Genomic DNA, 15168 nt, shown 5'->3' with positions numbered 1-15168 from the left:
ATACCAAATAACTATCATCTAACGGCTCATTTACCAAACACCTTTCTACCATCCATTAATGTTATCAACTAGCTATATATTTTAATTAACCTAATTAACTAACAACTATTTATCAAATAAAATCACGCAATATTTATTCATAACTACTTTTTTTTTTTTTTTTTTTTTTTTATAACTTAGTGTAACACAAAAAATTATACGACTTTCTATTTAAAAGAGCCCTCATTGTCACTAGACCACATTGACTAAAAGAAAAAAAAAAGTAATTACATATACACACATTTTATTTGAGGTGGGGGAACGCGCAATTGCCTTGCCGCGCCGCCGGGTTGCCTTAGACTAGACTTGAGAGAGCTGCGTTCGCATTATTCTAGTCTTTTGAAAGCTGCCGTCTGCCTGCATCCCGCGGAGCAGTCACCCCCAGAGCTTTGGGAGCTGAAAATCGAATTCGAATACCCTCCCCATCTCTGCCGCTGGCGCGTCTAGGTAAGTGTCTCTCCTCCTTTGTTTCATTTCTCTCTTTCGATTCGTTTCGTTTATAATTTATTTATTTATACCAGACAAAAAGAAAACAATGCAATGCAGTCATTGCATAAAGAATGTCTGATTTAATTTGTTGCCTTCAACATTTCTTCCTATTAGTCCCATTTTATACTTATTCATGGTTGAAACTAACACTTTTTTCATTTATTTTCTTTATTATTCTTTTATTTAAATAAATAAATAAATAAATATATATATATATATATATATATATATATATATATATATATTTATTTATTTATTTATTTATTTATTTGTTGTGTTTAATACGGAGTAGTAATTAGTTTTTAAATGCATAAATTTTATATATTAATATTAAACTTAATATTATGAAAAATTGAATTAGAAATAAAAGCCTCCTTGACCGAATCAAACATATAAATGGAGGGAGTATATTATTACCTGCTGCCTTAACTTGTTGGTTATGCAGTCCGTTATAAAGAATGATCTTTTACATTGCTCTGGATTTCATTGTCCATTTGAAATGTGCAGGTTACTAAGCATATTTCCCTGGCTGGGAGAGGTAATTTCCCTAGGTACTTGCATTGGCTCTGCTTTACACCAAATCCAACTCTCTATATCTGTCGAAGTAACTGATTCACAAAACAACACTTGTTTTCCTCTACTGTTTTGCTATGGAAACCTTGATGCATTTACGTGGCACAACTCCCTACCCTTATTTCCCAAAAGAATGTAAGGCGAGTTTGCACTTCCGGCCATTATGGTCACAGACTATAGATCTCCGCCATGTTTATGGAGTTTGCACGTCCATAAAGGGTTCTTCCAGATCACGAGTACTGAGGGTAAGTTGTAAGTCACAGACTATAGATCTAGTTCAACTGAGTGGAACTCAAAACTTGGGTTTTGATGGAGTACCCAGTGAATTCACATGTGTGATGAAATTTGGTGGTTCATCAGTAGCCTCTGCCCAGAGGATGAGAGAAGTAGCTGACCTCATCCTCAGCTTTCCAGAGGAGAAGCCTGTTATTGTTCTCTCAGCTATGGGAAAGACTACAAACAACCTCTTACTGGTAAATGCCTTTGCTTTGCTTTGACATCTTCATGGCTATTCATTTCTAACGTTATGTGAACTGCAACTTAAAAAGATTACTGGAGTTATCATTCACTTATAATACAGGCTGGAGCAAAGGCTATCAATTGTGGTGTTTCCAATGTCTTAGATATTAAAGAGTTAGTTTTTGTTAAGGAGCTGCATTTGAGGTGAAATATATGGAACATTTTTTTACTGTCTCTTTTGGTCTGCATCATTTTTTTTTTTTTTTTTTTTTTTTTTTTTTTATCTTCAGGCATTCTGATTTGCTTTATGCTATCTGTAAACAGGACAGTGAAAGAACTTGGAGTAGAGAGCTCCGTAGTTGCTAGTAAGTTATTTGAATGCTATAAGTACTTTTATAGGTTTAAAAAGAAAAGTAATTGGAGAACTGCAGTTGTAAGATAAAAATATCCATCGGATGAGCATCATTTTGATAGCAAGGACATAATCTATATTTAAGTGCTTTGTCAGACACTTGTATTGTGATTTTTGAATGCATCACAATGTTCACCCTGTTTGCTATAATCAAAGACCATTAAATCCATAGTGTCACGGGGAACTGTCCTAACCCCCATCAGTACATTAGGATTATTCCTAAACCATTTGGCAACAATTAAAAATTTAAAAAGAACTCCAGAATATTCATCTAGGCTATTTGGTTCATTTTTTAACCTGTGCTAGAGGTCTGACTGTACCCATAGTTCTTTATGAGATGCCTTTACTGAATTCTTGTTTCTTTGTTTGTCTATATGTTTGTATGTATGTATGTAAGACCCACTGCCACTTGGTCAGTATCAAACTGCCAAAGTACTAATCTAACTAGTAAAATACTGAAATTCCTTCCCATGTGGCTGCACAGAGTGATGGGTTAACTTCATAGTTTTATTATAAAAAAATAGATTTCTGTGCACTATAGGTTTCCTGACTCTGCCTCTGTTTGCAGGACATCTAGATGAGCTGGAGCAACTTCTTAAGGGAATTGCTATGATGAAGGAGATGACTCTCCGCACAAAGGATTACTTGGTTTCATTTGGAGAATGCATGTCCACAAGGATATTTGCAGCTTATCTGAATAAAATTGATGTTAAAGCTCGCCAGGTACATATTGTACCCATTAATCTAAACTGTTGTGGGCATGATAATCATTTCCTCAGTGCTAAATAGATTCCTAGGCTGTGGTTGAGATCTTAATTGGTTTTGCAGAATTGGCACAATGACATGTTGACCACATTCTTTATTGTCTGTTGTGATCTCATATGCTTGCATACTATTTCAGTATTTCTTATGGTTTCTTGTGCAGTACGACGCATTTGACATTGGTATTATAACAACGGATGATTTTACAAATGCCGATATTTTGGAAGCAACATATCCGGCTGTTGCAAAGAAATTACGTGGTGATTGGACCAGTGATTCTTCAATTCCTATTGTTACTGGGTTCCTGGGGAAGGTATCTTCTATCTGGTTTGTGCATATATTATCCTTTAATTTGCTTTTCACTTATTGTTAAGGACATCTGGAATTACGTAGTTTTGATCTTTAATTGAAGGGGTGGAGAACCTGCGCCGTCACTACGTTAGGTAGGGGGGGTAGTGATTTGACTGCCACCACCATTGGTAAAGCATTGGGATTACGGGAGATTCAGGTCAGCTGAGTTCTTGAACATGCACCTGATCAGATATTTTCATCAATGTTCTCTTCTTGTTTCTACATGATTAATGTACATTAACTTTCTTGCACATACATAGACAAAAAATGAATGAGCACTTTTGCATGAAAATCTTTATTCTATATGTTTATCATGTCGCTGTTACAATCTGAAAGTTACTCTAAATAACTTACAGGTGTGGAAGGACGTTGATGGTGTTTTGACTTGTGATCCTAACATATGTCCACGTGCAGAACCTGTGCCATATTTAACCTTTGACGAGGCAGCTGAACTTGCTTATTTTGGTGCACAGGTCATATATATATGTACACTTAAGATTCTACCAAATAATCTCATTCAACTAATAAAATCCAAAACTTAATGGGATTGGCTTCATGGTCCTCTTTCTCCATCAATTATGTCAAGAGCTAAAGTCGACTTGATTGCTTGAGCTAGCATATCTTTTTAATAACCTCAATTAAGTAAAGATTGGAGATCTTTCTAATGCTAGAAAAGCTGGAATGATTTCTTGATGTGTATGGTTTAAATTTGTCTGCAGGTGCTCCATCCACAGTCAATGAGGCCTGCAAGAGAGGGTGGCATTCCTGTTAGGGTCAAAAACTCATATAATCCAAAAGCTCCTGGTACCCTAATTACAAAAACAAGAGATATGAGTGAGGTTATGAGCAGCTCCATTTACGAAGTTCTACATCTGATAAATATTTTCCGGAGCCTTAGACCATTGTTTGATTTCAGGCAGTACTAACCAGCATTGTTTTGAAACGAAATGTCACGATGTTGGATATTGCCAGCACCCGCATGCTTGGTCAATATGGTTTCCTTGCAAAGGTAAATGTTATTATGTTGTTAAAGTGCTGAGCCGTGATCCCTAATACTAAATGCAGTGGACAATGTTATCTTTTACTCTTATCTTTTTCAGGTTTTCTCTATCTTTGAAGATTTAGGCATATCAGTTGATGTTGTTGCGACAAGTGAAGTTAGTATCTCTCTGACACTGGACCCATCAAAACTCTGGAGCAGAGATCTGATTCAGCAGGCAAGCGTATGGTTTTGTGCTTAATGCTTTCATCTTCTAATTGATTGCACTATTCCTTCACCATGTAGATATGAAATGAAAAATTGAGAAATGTGTTTGTGGAAATATAATAGTGGTCACATGCTCACAGTTCCCTATTGAACAGGAGCTTGATCACGTTGTAGAAGAACTTGAGAAAATTGCAGTTGTGAATCTTCTTCAGCACAGATCAATTATCTCTCTAATTGGGAATGTCCAGAGGTCCTCTCTAATTCTAGAAAAGGTGCTATAATCCCTCTTGCTATATATAATTCACTATTATTAGACACTGGCAGACTTCACCTTTGTACACATGTTTACTCTTTTGGAACTAATTCTGCCACATCTTCTCTGCATAGTGCATTTACACATTTGGCTTCAAAGAGAAGGAATTTGACCTGGCTCTACGTATTTCATTCCTGTTTTTATTTGTTGTGCAAAATGGCAGGCTTTCCATGTTCTTCTTACCAATGGGGTTAATGTTCAGATGATTTCCCAAGGAGCATCGAAGGTAATTTATTTCGTCAAAAGTTTCATTTTGTGTTGATCAAGCATAGAAGTCTTCCTTCCAGTGGTTCATACAACCAGAAAATTTTTATTTATTTATTTATTTTGTTGGTGATTAGGTCAATATTTCATTGATAGTGAACGACAGTGAAGCAGAGCAGTGCGTTGAAGCTCTTCACTCTGCCTTCTTTGAGAGTGATCTCTCTAAACTAGTTTCGGATTAGAAATCTCAAAATGGTTCCTCTTCTGATTTTCCAAATTAACTTGGATTATTGTTGTGTATACTCAAAGTGACATTCATAGTTGTGTATACTGAAATTCAATTCCAAGAGCACCTTAATTGAGTTTTAACTTTCATGTGAAAGAATCTAGGTTAATTTTCTAATGTGTTCTCGACCCCCATAATAAATCCCATAATATAGAGAATAAGATGGCTTAATTGGCATAATTCAAGTTCCTTTTTTCACTTTTGAGTTGCCATCTGAAGTGCACTGCGTACATATATTAGTAATAAGATGTAATTATTCAAGAAAAGTTACCGGGTTGGAAGGGCTAAAAAGCAAGATGCGACCATTGCCAACCTGGAAAGGCTAGTGCTAGAATGAGGTGAATGGTTCAATTGTGGCCTTGTGGGAACTAGGAGCACAAACATCAGGTCAAGAATACAAAAAAAGGTTGACAAGACATGGCTTGGGGAGTTGGGGGTGATAATCATTAATAACCAAATACCTTAAGATAATCTAAATTTACAATGAATGTTTGGATCTCCACCGGAGCAAGGTGAACCAGCAGGATCAACAGCTCCTCCTCTCAGTCTTAACCTCATCAGGCATAGCTTTTACTTTGCATTATGGTATCTTTTTCTCCATCAACACATAGACACACACAATAAATAACATACTATGAACGAATTTGTACTTGGGGGGATTTTTTATGCTTGCAGCCATCACCTTAGTACTTGGAAGCTCTTCCCAGACAATAAGGTGATGGCGGAAAGCATAAAAAATCTCAAAACTCCCAAGCACAATTTCTTTCATAGTATGTTATTTATTTTGGAGTTAATTCCAGCAAAGGTCCTCTGAGTATAGTGATTTTTCACAATTGGTCCTTGTCTTTTAATTTGGACAAATTTGACACTTGACTATCAAAATCTTTCCAATGTTGGTCCTTCCGTCAAATGGCCGTTAATTGAACGTCAAAATAAGGGGTAAAACCGCCATTTCATCTGCTAATTGTATTCTTCCTCCCCATTCCCCTCTCTGTACGCAAAGTCGCAGACACCTTCGATCATCATCTCTGAAGCTCAAATTCCCAAACAAACTAACCCTAATCATAGCCGATGCCGAGAGTAATCTCAACAATATCGTCGCCATTATCTTCCTCCGAGCATTTCACTTTCATATGAAACATACCATCTCGATCTTCTCAAACCAACCTTAAGAATGTCAGTTCTCTCTCTTAAAACTAGGGTTCTTTCTTGCATTGGAATCTCATTTGCTTTGTTTTGCTGATAATTAAGGTTTCTGCTTTATGTAATTGTCTGCAGTGCAGTTCTAGAATGGCATTGAACGTGATCGGTGGGGGATTTCCAGCCGGTGCAGATGACGCGCCGCCGCCGCAGAAACAAGAAAACTCTGCCTCTGCAGAAAGAAGAAAACTTTGCCGCCGTACCCAGTGCGATTCGGTACCTGGAGTGTCTGAAAAATCATGCGGTTAGCATTGTAGGAAGCGTTACGGATGGGTGCGGCGAGTTCATGCCCGGCGGCCAAGAGGGAACAGTGGCGTCCCTAAAATGTGCCGCCTGTAACTACCATCGTGGCTTCCTGGTTCTTCTTAGTTGTCACTCTCACCCTCTCTTCTCTCCTCCTTGTCGATCACCTCTCTACTTACAAAAATCCAGAGGTTCATAGACAAATACATTGGATCTTTGATACGCAAGTGTGGTTTCCACCATATATTTTCAAGAATAAAATGCACCACTTCTTATAAACAAGTCCAGGAGGGGGAGTCCCACAACACAAGACCCACCTAATCAGTAAAGATCATTTGTTGGCAGAGACACCAAGGGAAAAAAAGAAGCTCTCATTCTCTCTCCTTCTCCACGATTCAGCTTTGAAATTCTGACAAAAACTCTCATTTTTGCAATCTCTAAATCCCGTATATATGCATATGCCTCTACCTTGATTGATTGCTTGCGTGTTTGTTTGTTTATCCTGCTTTTGTTGTTCTTGTTCATTGTTTTTTCTTTGCGTTATTTTGCCTTGATTCGGCGAATCAATTTTTGAAGATGGCATTTTTAGCAGTATACAGAGGATTCCAGATTTTAAAGATGCCCGGTAATATTTGCGTATAGGGAGGGGAATGAAGAGGGAGAATACAACATTAACAGATGGACTGACGGTTTTGCCCCTTATTTTGACGTCCAAATAACAGTCATTTGACGGAAAGACCAACATTAGAAACATTTTGATAGTCAAGTGTCAAATTTGTCCAAATTAAAAGACAAGGACCAATTGTGGAAAATCGCTATACTCGGAGGACCTTTGCTGGAATTAACTCTTTATTTTGTGTGTGTGTGTATGTGTTTTTTTTTTTTTTTTTTTTTTTTTTTTTTTTTTTTTTTTTAATAATTTTTTAATTCTTTAGATTAGGAAGGTTATAGAGATGAATTTTCCTGCAAATCAAGAAAGATCTAAGATGGAGTAAAAATAAGAAATTAATCCAGAGGTAATGTTGAAAAAATTGCTAGGTGCCCCTTGGGTGCCCTATCTATTTTCTTCCAAAAGGATGAACCCCAACCCTAAGGGTTCCCCACACTCCAACCCAACTGAGCAGTTGAGAGGATGTAAATCATGGTAACTCAACTGAACATGAACCATAGAGGCTAGACCTTTGCTCAGTGCGCACAAGGAACCCCCATCACTTTGAGAGGTAGCTCCCACACTGCCTCTGGTGAGACTCGATCCCTGGGGACGGAGGCGAGCGGTGCTGCAGCAACAACGATGTGAAGTCGCGGGGGACGGAGGCGAGCGATGCTGGACAGCGAGAGGGTTATTCGTGGAGGCGGAGACAACGAGATTTTATTTTACTCTTTTACGGTTATTCGCTCAAAACGAAGTCGTTTTAAGCGAATAATCCTAAAAAAAAAATGGCGTATCATGTCTTCGGCTGGCTAGACAGTCTAGGTGCCGCTTAGACCGCCTTAGCTCCCGGCCGCAGAGAAGGTCGATTCCGACATTTTTTACGCGGCGGGGCGCTACCTAACACCTAGGCGCGATTTTTACAACATTGTCTAGAGGAATGGTGGGTGGGTAGGGGGAAATTGAGGGGAAAAATAATCTAATCAAGATGATGAAAAACCTGAGCATCTTCATATGCTAGGTAAGATTGCATATAGTATAGGTTCATGTCTTGGAAATGTACAGAATTGCATAACATGATGTACAAAAATACATAACACGAGATATATATGCATGTTTTTTATTTTACTTATTTCTCATATATGATTTATGTAAATAATTTATATCATACAGACACATAATTTCATAATACAAGACATAAATTCGTAAAATAAGACATACAATATGTTTTGTGTTATACAACTAATAATTAATTGTAGGTATAGAATCTTCATACTTAAGATATAGAATTTCGTAACATGATGTACAGAAATGCATAACACGAGATACATACACATGTTTTTTTTTTTTTTTTTTTTTGAAAAGAACAGAGTACATGTTTTCTATTTTAGTTATTCTTATATCTAATTTATGTAAATAATTAATGTCCTATAGACATAATCTATCTACATCTACAAATCTAATAAAAGCCAATAATGTTAGGCCGAACAAAAAAATATCGATAGTAGTTGTTTATTAAAATGAATGGTTCATATTATTTTGATTTTAGTATTTTTTAATGATTTTACTTATTTACTCTCTATTATATTATTTTCTTTCCTTATATAACCCTAAATTCTGTTACTATAAACTTTAGTAACGGAATATTCCGTTAAATATTTATTATTCTTAACATACTCATTAATTTATATAAGAAAGGTTTTAGGTTCGAACTCCATCCAAATTAGAGTTGGCATAATTCTTAAACATATATTATGCATATGTTAAAATGTATTAAAAATAATATATATATATATATATATATATATATATATATATATATATATATATATATAGATTTTGAATCAGGTGCACACCCCCTATTTAGCCGAGCTCGTGGGCATTATTTCTGATCGTTGATTGCTTATTTTGAACGGTCCTGATGGGAGGTTTTGATAATCCACGTGCGCTTCTTTTGTTAGGGGGCCGGGAGATTTTGGTAATTCAATAATAGTGTTGATTATGACAAGTATTGATATCCGCCGGTTTTGCAGCGGGTGTCTTGATTAAAAAGGACTGTTTTGTTTCTCTCTCCACAGTATCACGCCATTCTCTTCCCTTTGTCGTAGATGATTCTTTTTCCCGCCGATCGTCGCTCTAGTGGTTGCCATGGTGCGTTCGAGCAGGAGACAGTCCAAGCGCCTTAGGGGTATCTCCTCCGCATCCACTTCCGGTATTCTTCTCTCCTTTTCTTTGATTTTGTGTTTAGTTTTTTTTATTATTATTATTTTTTGCGTGGGTGTTTGGGGGTTTGCAATTCTGCGGTGAGCATGTTGGGTTTGGATTTAGGGTTTTGTTGTGTTTTTGGTTTGCAATACGAATTAGGGGTTTTTTTTACGGGTTTCTCTGGTGTGTTTTTGGGGTTGTGTTTCGTCTGGTTTGGTGATGTTTGGTTGGGGGGGGGGGGTGTGGCGCGGCTGGCGTGATAGACGTGGTTCTCCGATTTCTGGGTTAGGATTTGTTTGTTTGTTTTTTTTTTTTTTGTTTTTTTTTTTTTTTTTTTTTTTTTTTTTTTTTTTTTTTTGCATTATCGGCCCGGGTTGTGGTTTGGACTGCCGTGGGTTTGGGGGTTTAGGAATTTTATGTATGTTGGGGGGTTTGGTGGATTGTGGTTTTCTGGTTGTTTTGTTGTTTTTTTGTTTTCTTTTTTCCAGAGGGGATTGCGATGGTTATTTGTGTTTGTGTATTATATTATTTTTTGTTGTATTTCTTTATTAATACATTTAGTTGTTTGTATTATATAATTTCTTTATTTGTTTGTATTATATAATTTCTTGTTGTGTTAATTTTGATGTCAAAAGTGTTATTTTGACTGGGTTTGTGTTCTTAGTGCTATGTGAGGGTTAAGGTAGCTGGTTTTGTTTACAAAACTGTTATTTTTTTGCAACTTTGTATTCGCAGTGCGTGTGTGCTGTGTTTTGTTTTGTTTTTTTTTTTTCTTTTTCTACTAGCTTTTGGTGGTTACCGTGTTTAGGTAGGGTGGTTTGTGCATATTAGTGGTGTTACAACATGCTTGTAGGTGTAATTGAATTAGTATTTAGAAATATTGTTTTTTTTTTTGTTGCCTTTTGTATATGTCGTTGCTTTGTCTGGGCCGTTCAAAAGTGTTATTTTGTCTGGGCCATTCATTATTTTTATTTTTTTGTCTGTGCGTCAATTTATATCACTGTGTGCCTGTATGGTTGTATTATTAAGTTGTGAGTTTTTTTTCTTGTAGTTTTTTATTTGGGTTTTGTGATCAAATGGTTAAAGTTAATAATGTTTTTTTTGATGTTTGTCTAGCTAAGACTATTTGGGGTGTTTGGTCTGTGCGTCATGCAGTCTGAGTTTGGCTGTTTTTGTGTGGACCCAATCCGCAGGTTGTGTTTCTATGTTGTTTTTACTGTTTGTGTCCATTGTGGGGAGGTGGGGTGGTGGGGACGGGGTAATATGTGTGTGTTGTTGGGTCTTGGTCGATTATTTGGTTTGGTCTGTGCGTAAATGATAATTAGTAATTGTATTTTTCTGTTGGGGTTTTTTTTCTTCTGTTAGTTGGGTGTTAATTGGTTTTCATTATGTAGTTATCATGTGTGCGTATTACGAAGTTGGTCCGTGCGTCCATGGAATGGGGGGGTGGGGGGTGGGGGGTTATTTGTGTTTGTTGTTGGGTCTTGGTCGATAATATGGTTTGGTCTGTGCGTATATGATAGTTGGTAATTGCATCTGTCTTTCTTGGGTTTCATTCTTTTGTTATTGGGGTGTTCATTGGTTTTCCTTTTATCTTTATAATGTGTGCGTTTTATGAATTTCGTCTGTGCATACCAGGTGTTTGGCTTTCAATTGTTAGGTCCATTGTGGGGAGGGGGGATGGGATTGAAAGGGGTAATTTGTGTGTTGTTGGGTCTTGGTCGATTGTATGAATTGGTTTGTGCGTAAATGATGAATTGTAATTGCATTTTTCTTTCTTGGTGTTTTTTTTCTTTTGTTAGTGGGGGGATAACCCATTGCTTGTCCTTTTGTATTTATCATGTGTGCGTATTATGAATTTGGTCTGTGCGCCTCAGGATGTGGGCTTCTGTGTGCGTAAGTAGTCGGGGGTTTGAGCGTTCCAGGTAGCTGCTATACTGCCAGTTCTGGTCTGTGCGTGAATAGTCTGGGGTTGTTGCGTTCCCACTGTGCTGGTATGTTTGGGTCAATAATTATAGATTCATCTGTATTCGTATATGCTTGTTTAACTTGTTGTGATTTTTGCAGCACGATTTGATGACCATTTTCTTTGAAGATGTTGGGGTAACTGAGTTGTTTATGAATGTCACATAGTTAATTCCTCGTAGGGTTCGCTTTTCATGGCGTGATGCGACGAACAAAATTGATTGTGGCGTGTTTGCGATGCGTCACATGGAGTGTTGTATTGGCAAGTCATATGCTTCATGGGACTGTGGTCTTCGGAGGGGTGATGCGCGTGCGGTGCAAGCTCTACGGGTTCGGTTCGTGTATGATATATTGATGTTTGAAGGCAACACTCATCGCCACTCAAATGTCTACTGTGTTATGCGATCCATTGCAGTGGTCCGTGGCAGGCCATAATTTTATTCGGTTTTTTTTTTTAACATTGTCAACCTCATTTAATAATGTTATTTCTGCTCTTTTTTTTTTTCCCCGGAGATTTTGTTTGTTTCTGTTTTGCACGCCAACATTGCGTTTTACACTTGTAACCCGGATTTAAGTAATGGTATGTGGTTTCTGTTTTGTCCCTTTCATTTTTTGAATGTTTGTTCGTTCATGGTTGTCAGAAAGGGTCTAGCTTTAGTTCAACTAAGCAAGGCACACACTTTACAACCAGCATGCTATAAAAATTATCTGCTTGTTTAGCTTCTTTGCTCATGTTTGTGGGTTTAATTTGTATGTCTGTGCGTAATGGTCACTCACTAAGTGCGTGTCATGGTAACGGTCCGTGCGTAATGGTGGCTCATCAAAAAGGTTTGTGCGTCATGGTAATAATTTCTGAGCCATGTTTGCGTCTGCCCATGTCACCTTGCATTGCCCCAGTCCATGTCACCTTGCACAGAACATACCATGTAATCTCTAATCAAGTGTAGCCATGCACCAATTAACCCAGTGTTTAATCTTATCACTTTATTCGCCTTTATTCATTTAGTCTTCCCAAGGCACCCTCATTTGTAGAACGCTCGTGCTGTAGAGTGTTTCACCCACATGCATACTGGATGTACTCGACAAATAACTCTATAATGTCAAGACATCTTCTAAGCTTAAATTGTTCAATAATAATACCAAATTATTCCCATTTCCATTATTATCAACGCAGTACTACCCCTGTGCATCGTCTCATATCGATCTGTGCGTGTAGGGGTTGGGTTTGTTTGTATGTCCAATGTCACCTCAAATCACATGTAAACTCGTAAAGCTTTATGCTTGTGTTGTATACTTTTTCACGCACATGCATGCTGTTAGCCCACTATGCACCTACTACTGTTGTTCCACGCACAATTCACAATATTCTAACATCATGTTATTCCACACTGTTACGAAGATACCTACACGCACACACCTGCAACTACGTGTTAGTTAGTGTCACAGTGCACAGACACAGTTTCAATATAAGTGCCAGTGGCCCACACTCCGCACACCCGCATTTTCTCTTGTTACGCACACATTGTTAGGAATAAATTGTAATAGATTTTGATAAGCCATATTGTAATTCGTAGATCCCCAATTTTATTTTATTAGACTAGTCGAGTCTTAGACCAAGAAAGGGAAAAATAAATTCATTAGTTGAGGAAATGGATGAAGAAGATATCAAGCCAAAAATCAAGAATTTGTCAAGAGAAAATGGCAAACAGAAGAGGAAGATGTATGCGTATGAAATTTGAGAAAATCCCTCAAGAAATCCCGAAGAAGAAATAACGTGACTAGAAGTTTGTATGAAGCTATCTTGAAGATCAAGCATCTATGGAAAGAAAGGAGTACACCAAGTGGAACAAGAAAATAACCAATAGGCTGTACGGATGAGATGGTAGAAGCTTGAAATATTATGTGCAAGGTCACAGGTTCGAATCTCACATCTCATATATTTTAAAGAAGCCAAGTTAAAATTCCGTCTGATGAAGTAAGAGGCGATGGTTTGGCCGAAGGGATACAATTTGCAAGATTGACTAAGGGATGAAGTTTACAAGTGAAGGGATGCAGTTTCTCAAATTGGTATCCCAAACAAATTGGAACCCCGAAATTGAAATAGGGATGCAATTGAAGTTCAAATTGGTACAGGGAAATCAATTTGAAGGGATGAGATTTACAAGGCTTCAATTCAATTGGAGATATAGATTGCAAGGGATGAGATTTACAAGGCTTCAATTCAATTGGAGATATAGATTGCAAGGGATGAGATTGCAATTCCAAATCAAGTAAGGGATGAGAATTCAATTGACAAATCTAGCAAGGGATAGAGATTTCCAAGTCAATTGAAGAGATGAAGTCTGGAAGCAGTATACAGACCCAGATACACGAAAAACAGAGGAAGATATTAGAAGGAGTTGCAGGAGCAAAAATACTAGTCTAACTAGTAAGGGATTATATTAGAAGGAGTTGCAGGAGCAAAAATACTAGTCTAACTAGTAAGGGATTATATTGGAGAATATATTTTGAAGATAAAAATCCCAAGAGGCGTGATCTACACCAGATGGAGATTCATGGGACGCCATTTTTGCTGAAACCTCAAGCTCAATTTGAAATATCTGACAAGATCTGCAACGTTATCTTATCTTCTGACAAAAGGCTATACAGCTAAGCAAAATTCGAAAATGAGACCGTTTCTTTCCAACGGACGGATTCTCATTACCAGCTATAAATAGATGAAGATTGAAGCTGAAGAAAGTAGAAGTAAGAAAAGCAAAAGAGCAAGAACAGAGCTAAACAGAGCATACAAAATTCAAAGAAAGCTTTCCATCTCAGGAGCTTAAATTGATATATCTTTTGTGAGATAAACACTCAGAGTGATACAGAGCTTAGAAAAGAAATATCCAAGAGTGTTAAAATCTTCATCAACTTCAAGAGACTCAGCGCACCATTGAAGATCATCTACAGAGTCTCAAAGTTGGAAGCAAGGCAAAACTTGTTTTGGAGCAAAACAAGGGAAAGGAGGAAAGTAACACGGAGTTGTGAAATCCTGGATTGTCACACGGAGCTGTGAGATCCGAAGCAGCAGTGTCGGAGGACATTGGGCGTGATTGGTGTGGGCTTGGTGATCAAAGCACCAGATCACGGAAGATACGTTTCTACCGGATCGTAGAAGACGGGGGGAAAGTAGCACGGAGTTGTGAAATCCTGGGAAAGTAACGCAGCGACGTGAAACCCGAAGCAGCAGTGTTGGAGGCACTGGGCGTGATTAGTGTGGGCTTGGTGATCAAAGCACTAGATCACGGAATTCATTGTATCTTGGAACCAAGAAGTGATGGATATAGTGAATTGGCTCTTTGAGAAGAGCAAGTGGAGTAGGAGGATTACATCACCTCGCGAACCACTATAAATTGCCTTGTGTTCTTTACTGCTTTCTTTACTTACCGCTCTTGCTTGCTTCTCACGTCAATAATCTTGACACGATCTACACACACACCGTATCGTTTATTTAATTCCGCTGTGCACCGGACTCTAACAATCTAGTTAAGAGTCTTGGTTTATCTCTGGCTTACCTTTTGTTATATTGTGCGAAAAAGTTTGAAAGTCTATTCACCCCCCCCCCCTCTCTAGACTTTCACCTTACCTCTTTTGGGACCAACACACATTGTAATACCAACCCGCACACAACCTGTTCACCATCCTAATACCCTATCCGGTTAAAGAAATACACAGCTTTGTGCACCTGCTTATTCAACCTCTACCTGTCATACAATGTGCTTAACTACGCTGCCTAACACTCCCAGATTATTCTCCATCCGACCAACAACAA

At 37.8% G+C, this 15168-nt stretch overlaps 1 protein-coding gene across 4 annotated transcripts; it reads left to right on the top strand.

Annotated features, from left to right (window-relative positions):
- Window positions 1–302: 302 nt before the first annotated feature.
- LOC109180140 (aspartokinase 1, chloroplastic) lies at window positions 303–5223 on the top strand. 4 transcript variants are annotated; one of them, XM_019329610.1, is made up of 15 exons: window positions 311–486; window positions 1036–1346; window positions 1462–1574; window positions 1682–1764; window positions 1885–1925; window positions 2541–2695; window positions 2898–3047; window positions 3147–3242; window positions 3442–3558; window positions 3805–3924; window positions 4002–4094; window positions 4186–4308; window positions 4448–4564; window positions 4769–4831; window positions 4947–5223. In XM_019329610.1, the coding sequence occupies exons 2-15, from the start codon at window positions 1265–1267 to the stop codon at window positions 5049–5051; spliced, it is 1458 nt and encodes a 485-aa protein (XP_019185155.1). In that variant the 5' UTR covers window positions 311–486; window positions 1036–1264; the 3' UTR covers window positions 5052–5223. The 4 variants fall into 4 exon arrangements, with proteins under 4 accessions (XP_019185154.1, XP_019185153.1, XP_019185155.1 ...); XM_019329609.1 differs by having other exon boundaries at window positions 303–486; window positions 1036–1574; window positions 4186–4302; XM_019329608.1 differs by having other exon boundaries at window positions 303–486; window positions 1036–1574.
- The last annotated feature ends 9945 nt before the right edge of the window (window positions 5224–15168 follow it).

This window comes from Ipomoea nil, unplaced genomic scaffold (assembly GCF_001879475.1).
Source record: "Ipomoea nil cultivar Tokyo-kokei standard unplaced genomic scaffold, Asagao_1.1 scaffold1026, whole genome shotgun sequence".
NCBI lineage: Eukaryota > Viridiplantae > Streptophyta > Magnoliopsida > Solanales > Convolvulaceae > Ipomoea > Ipomoea nil.
The sequence above is the reverse complement of the archived record's forward strand: the minus strand, read 5'-3'. Positions and strand labels throughout refer to the sequence as shown.

What these genes read in the sequence shown, in the direction of transcription:
- LOC109180140 (XM_019329608.1), top strand. Translation starts at nt 1,179, where the DNA reads ATGGAAACCTTGATGCATTTACGTGGCACAACTCCCTACCCTTATTTC. An exon ending in TTGATGTTAAAGCTCGCCAG is followed by an intron (nt 2,696 to 2,897) that starts GTACATATTGTA and finishes TTTCTTGTGCAG; the next exon opens with TACGACGCATTTGACATTGG. An exon ending in TGGGATTACGGGAGATTCAG is followed by an intron (nt 3,243 to 3,441) that starts GTCAGCTGAGTT and finishes AATAACTTACAG; the next exon opens with GTGTGGAAGGACGTTGATGG.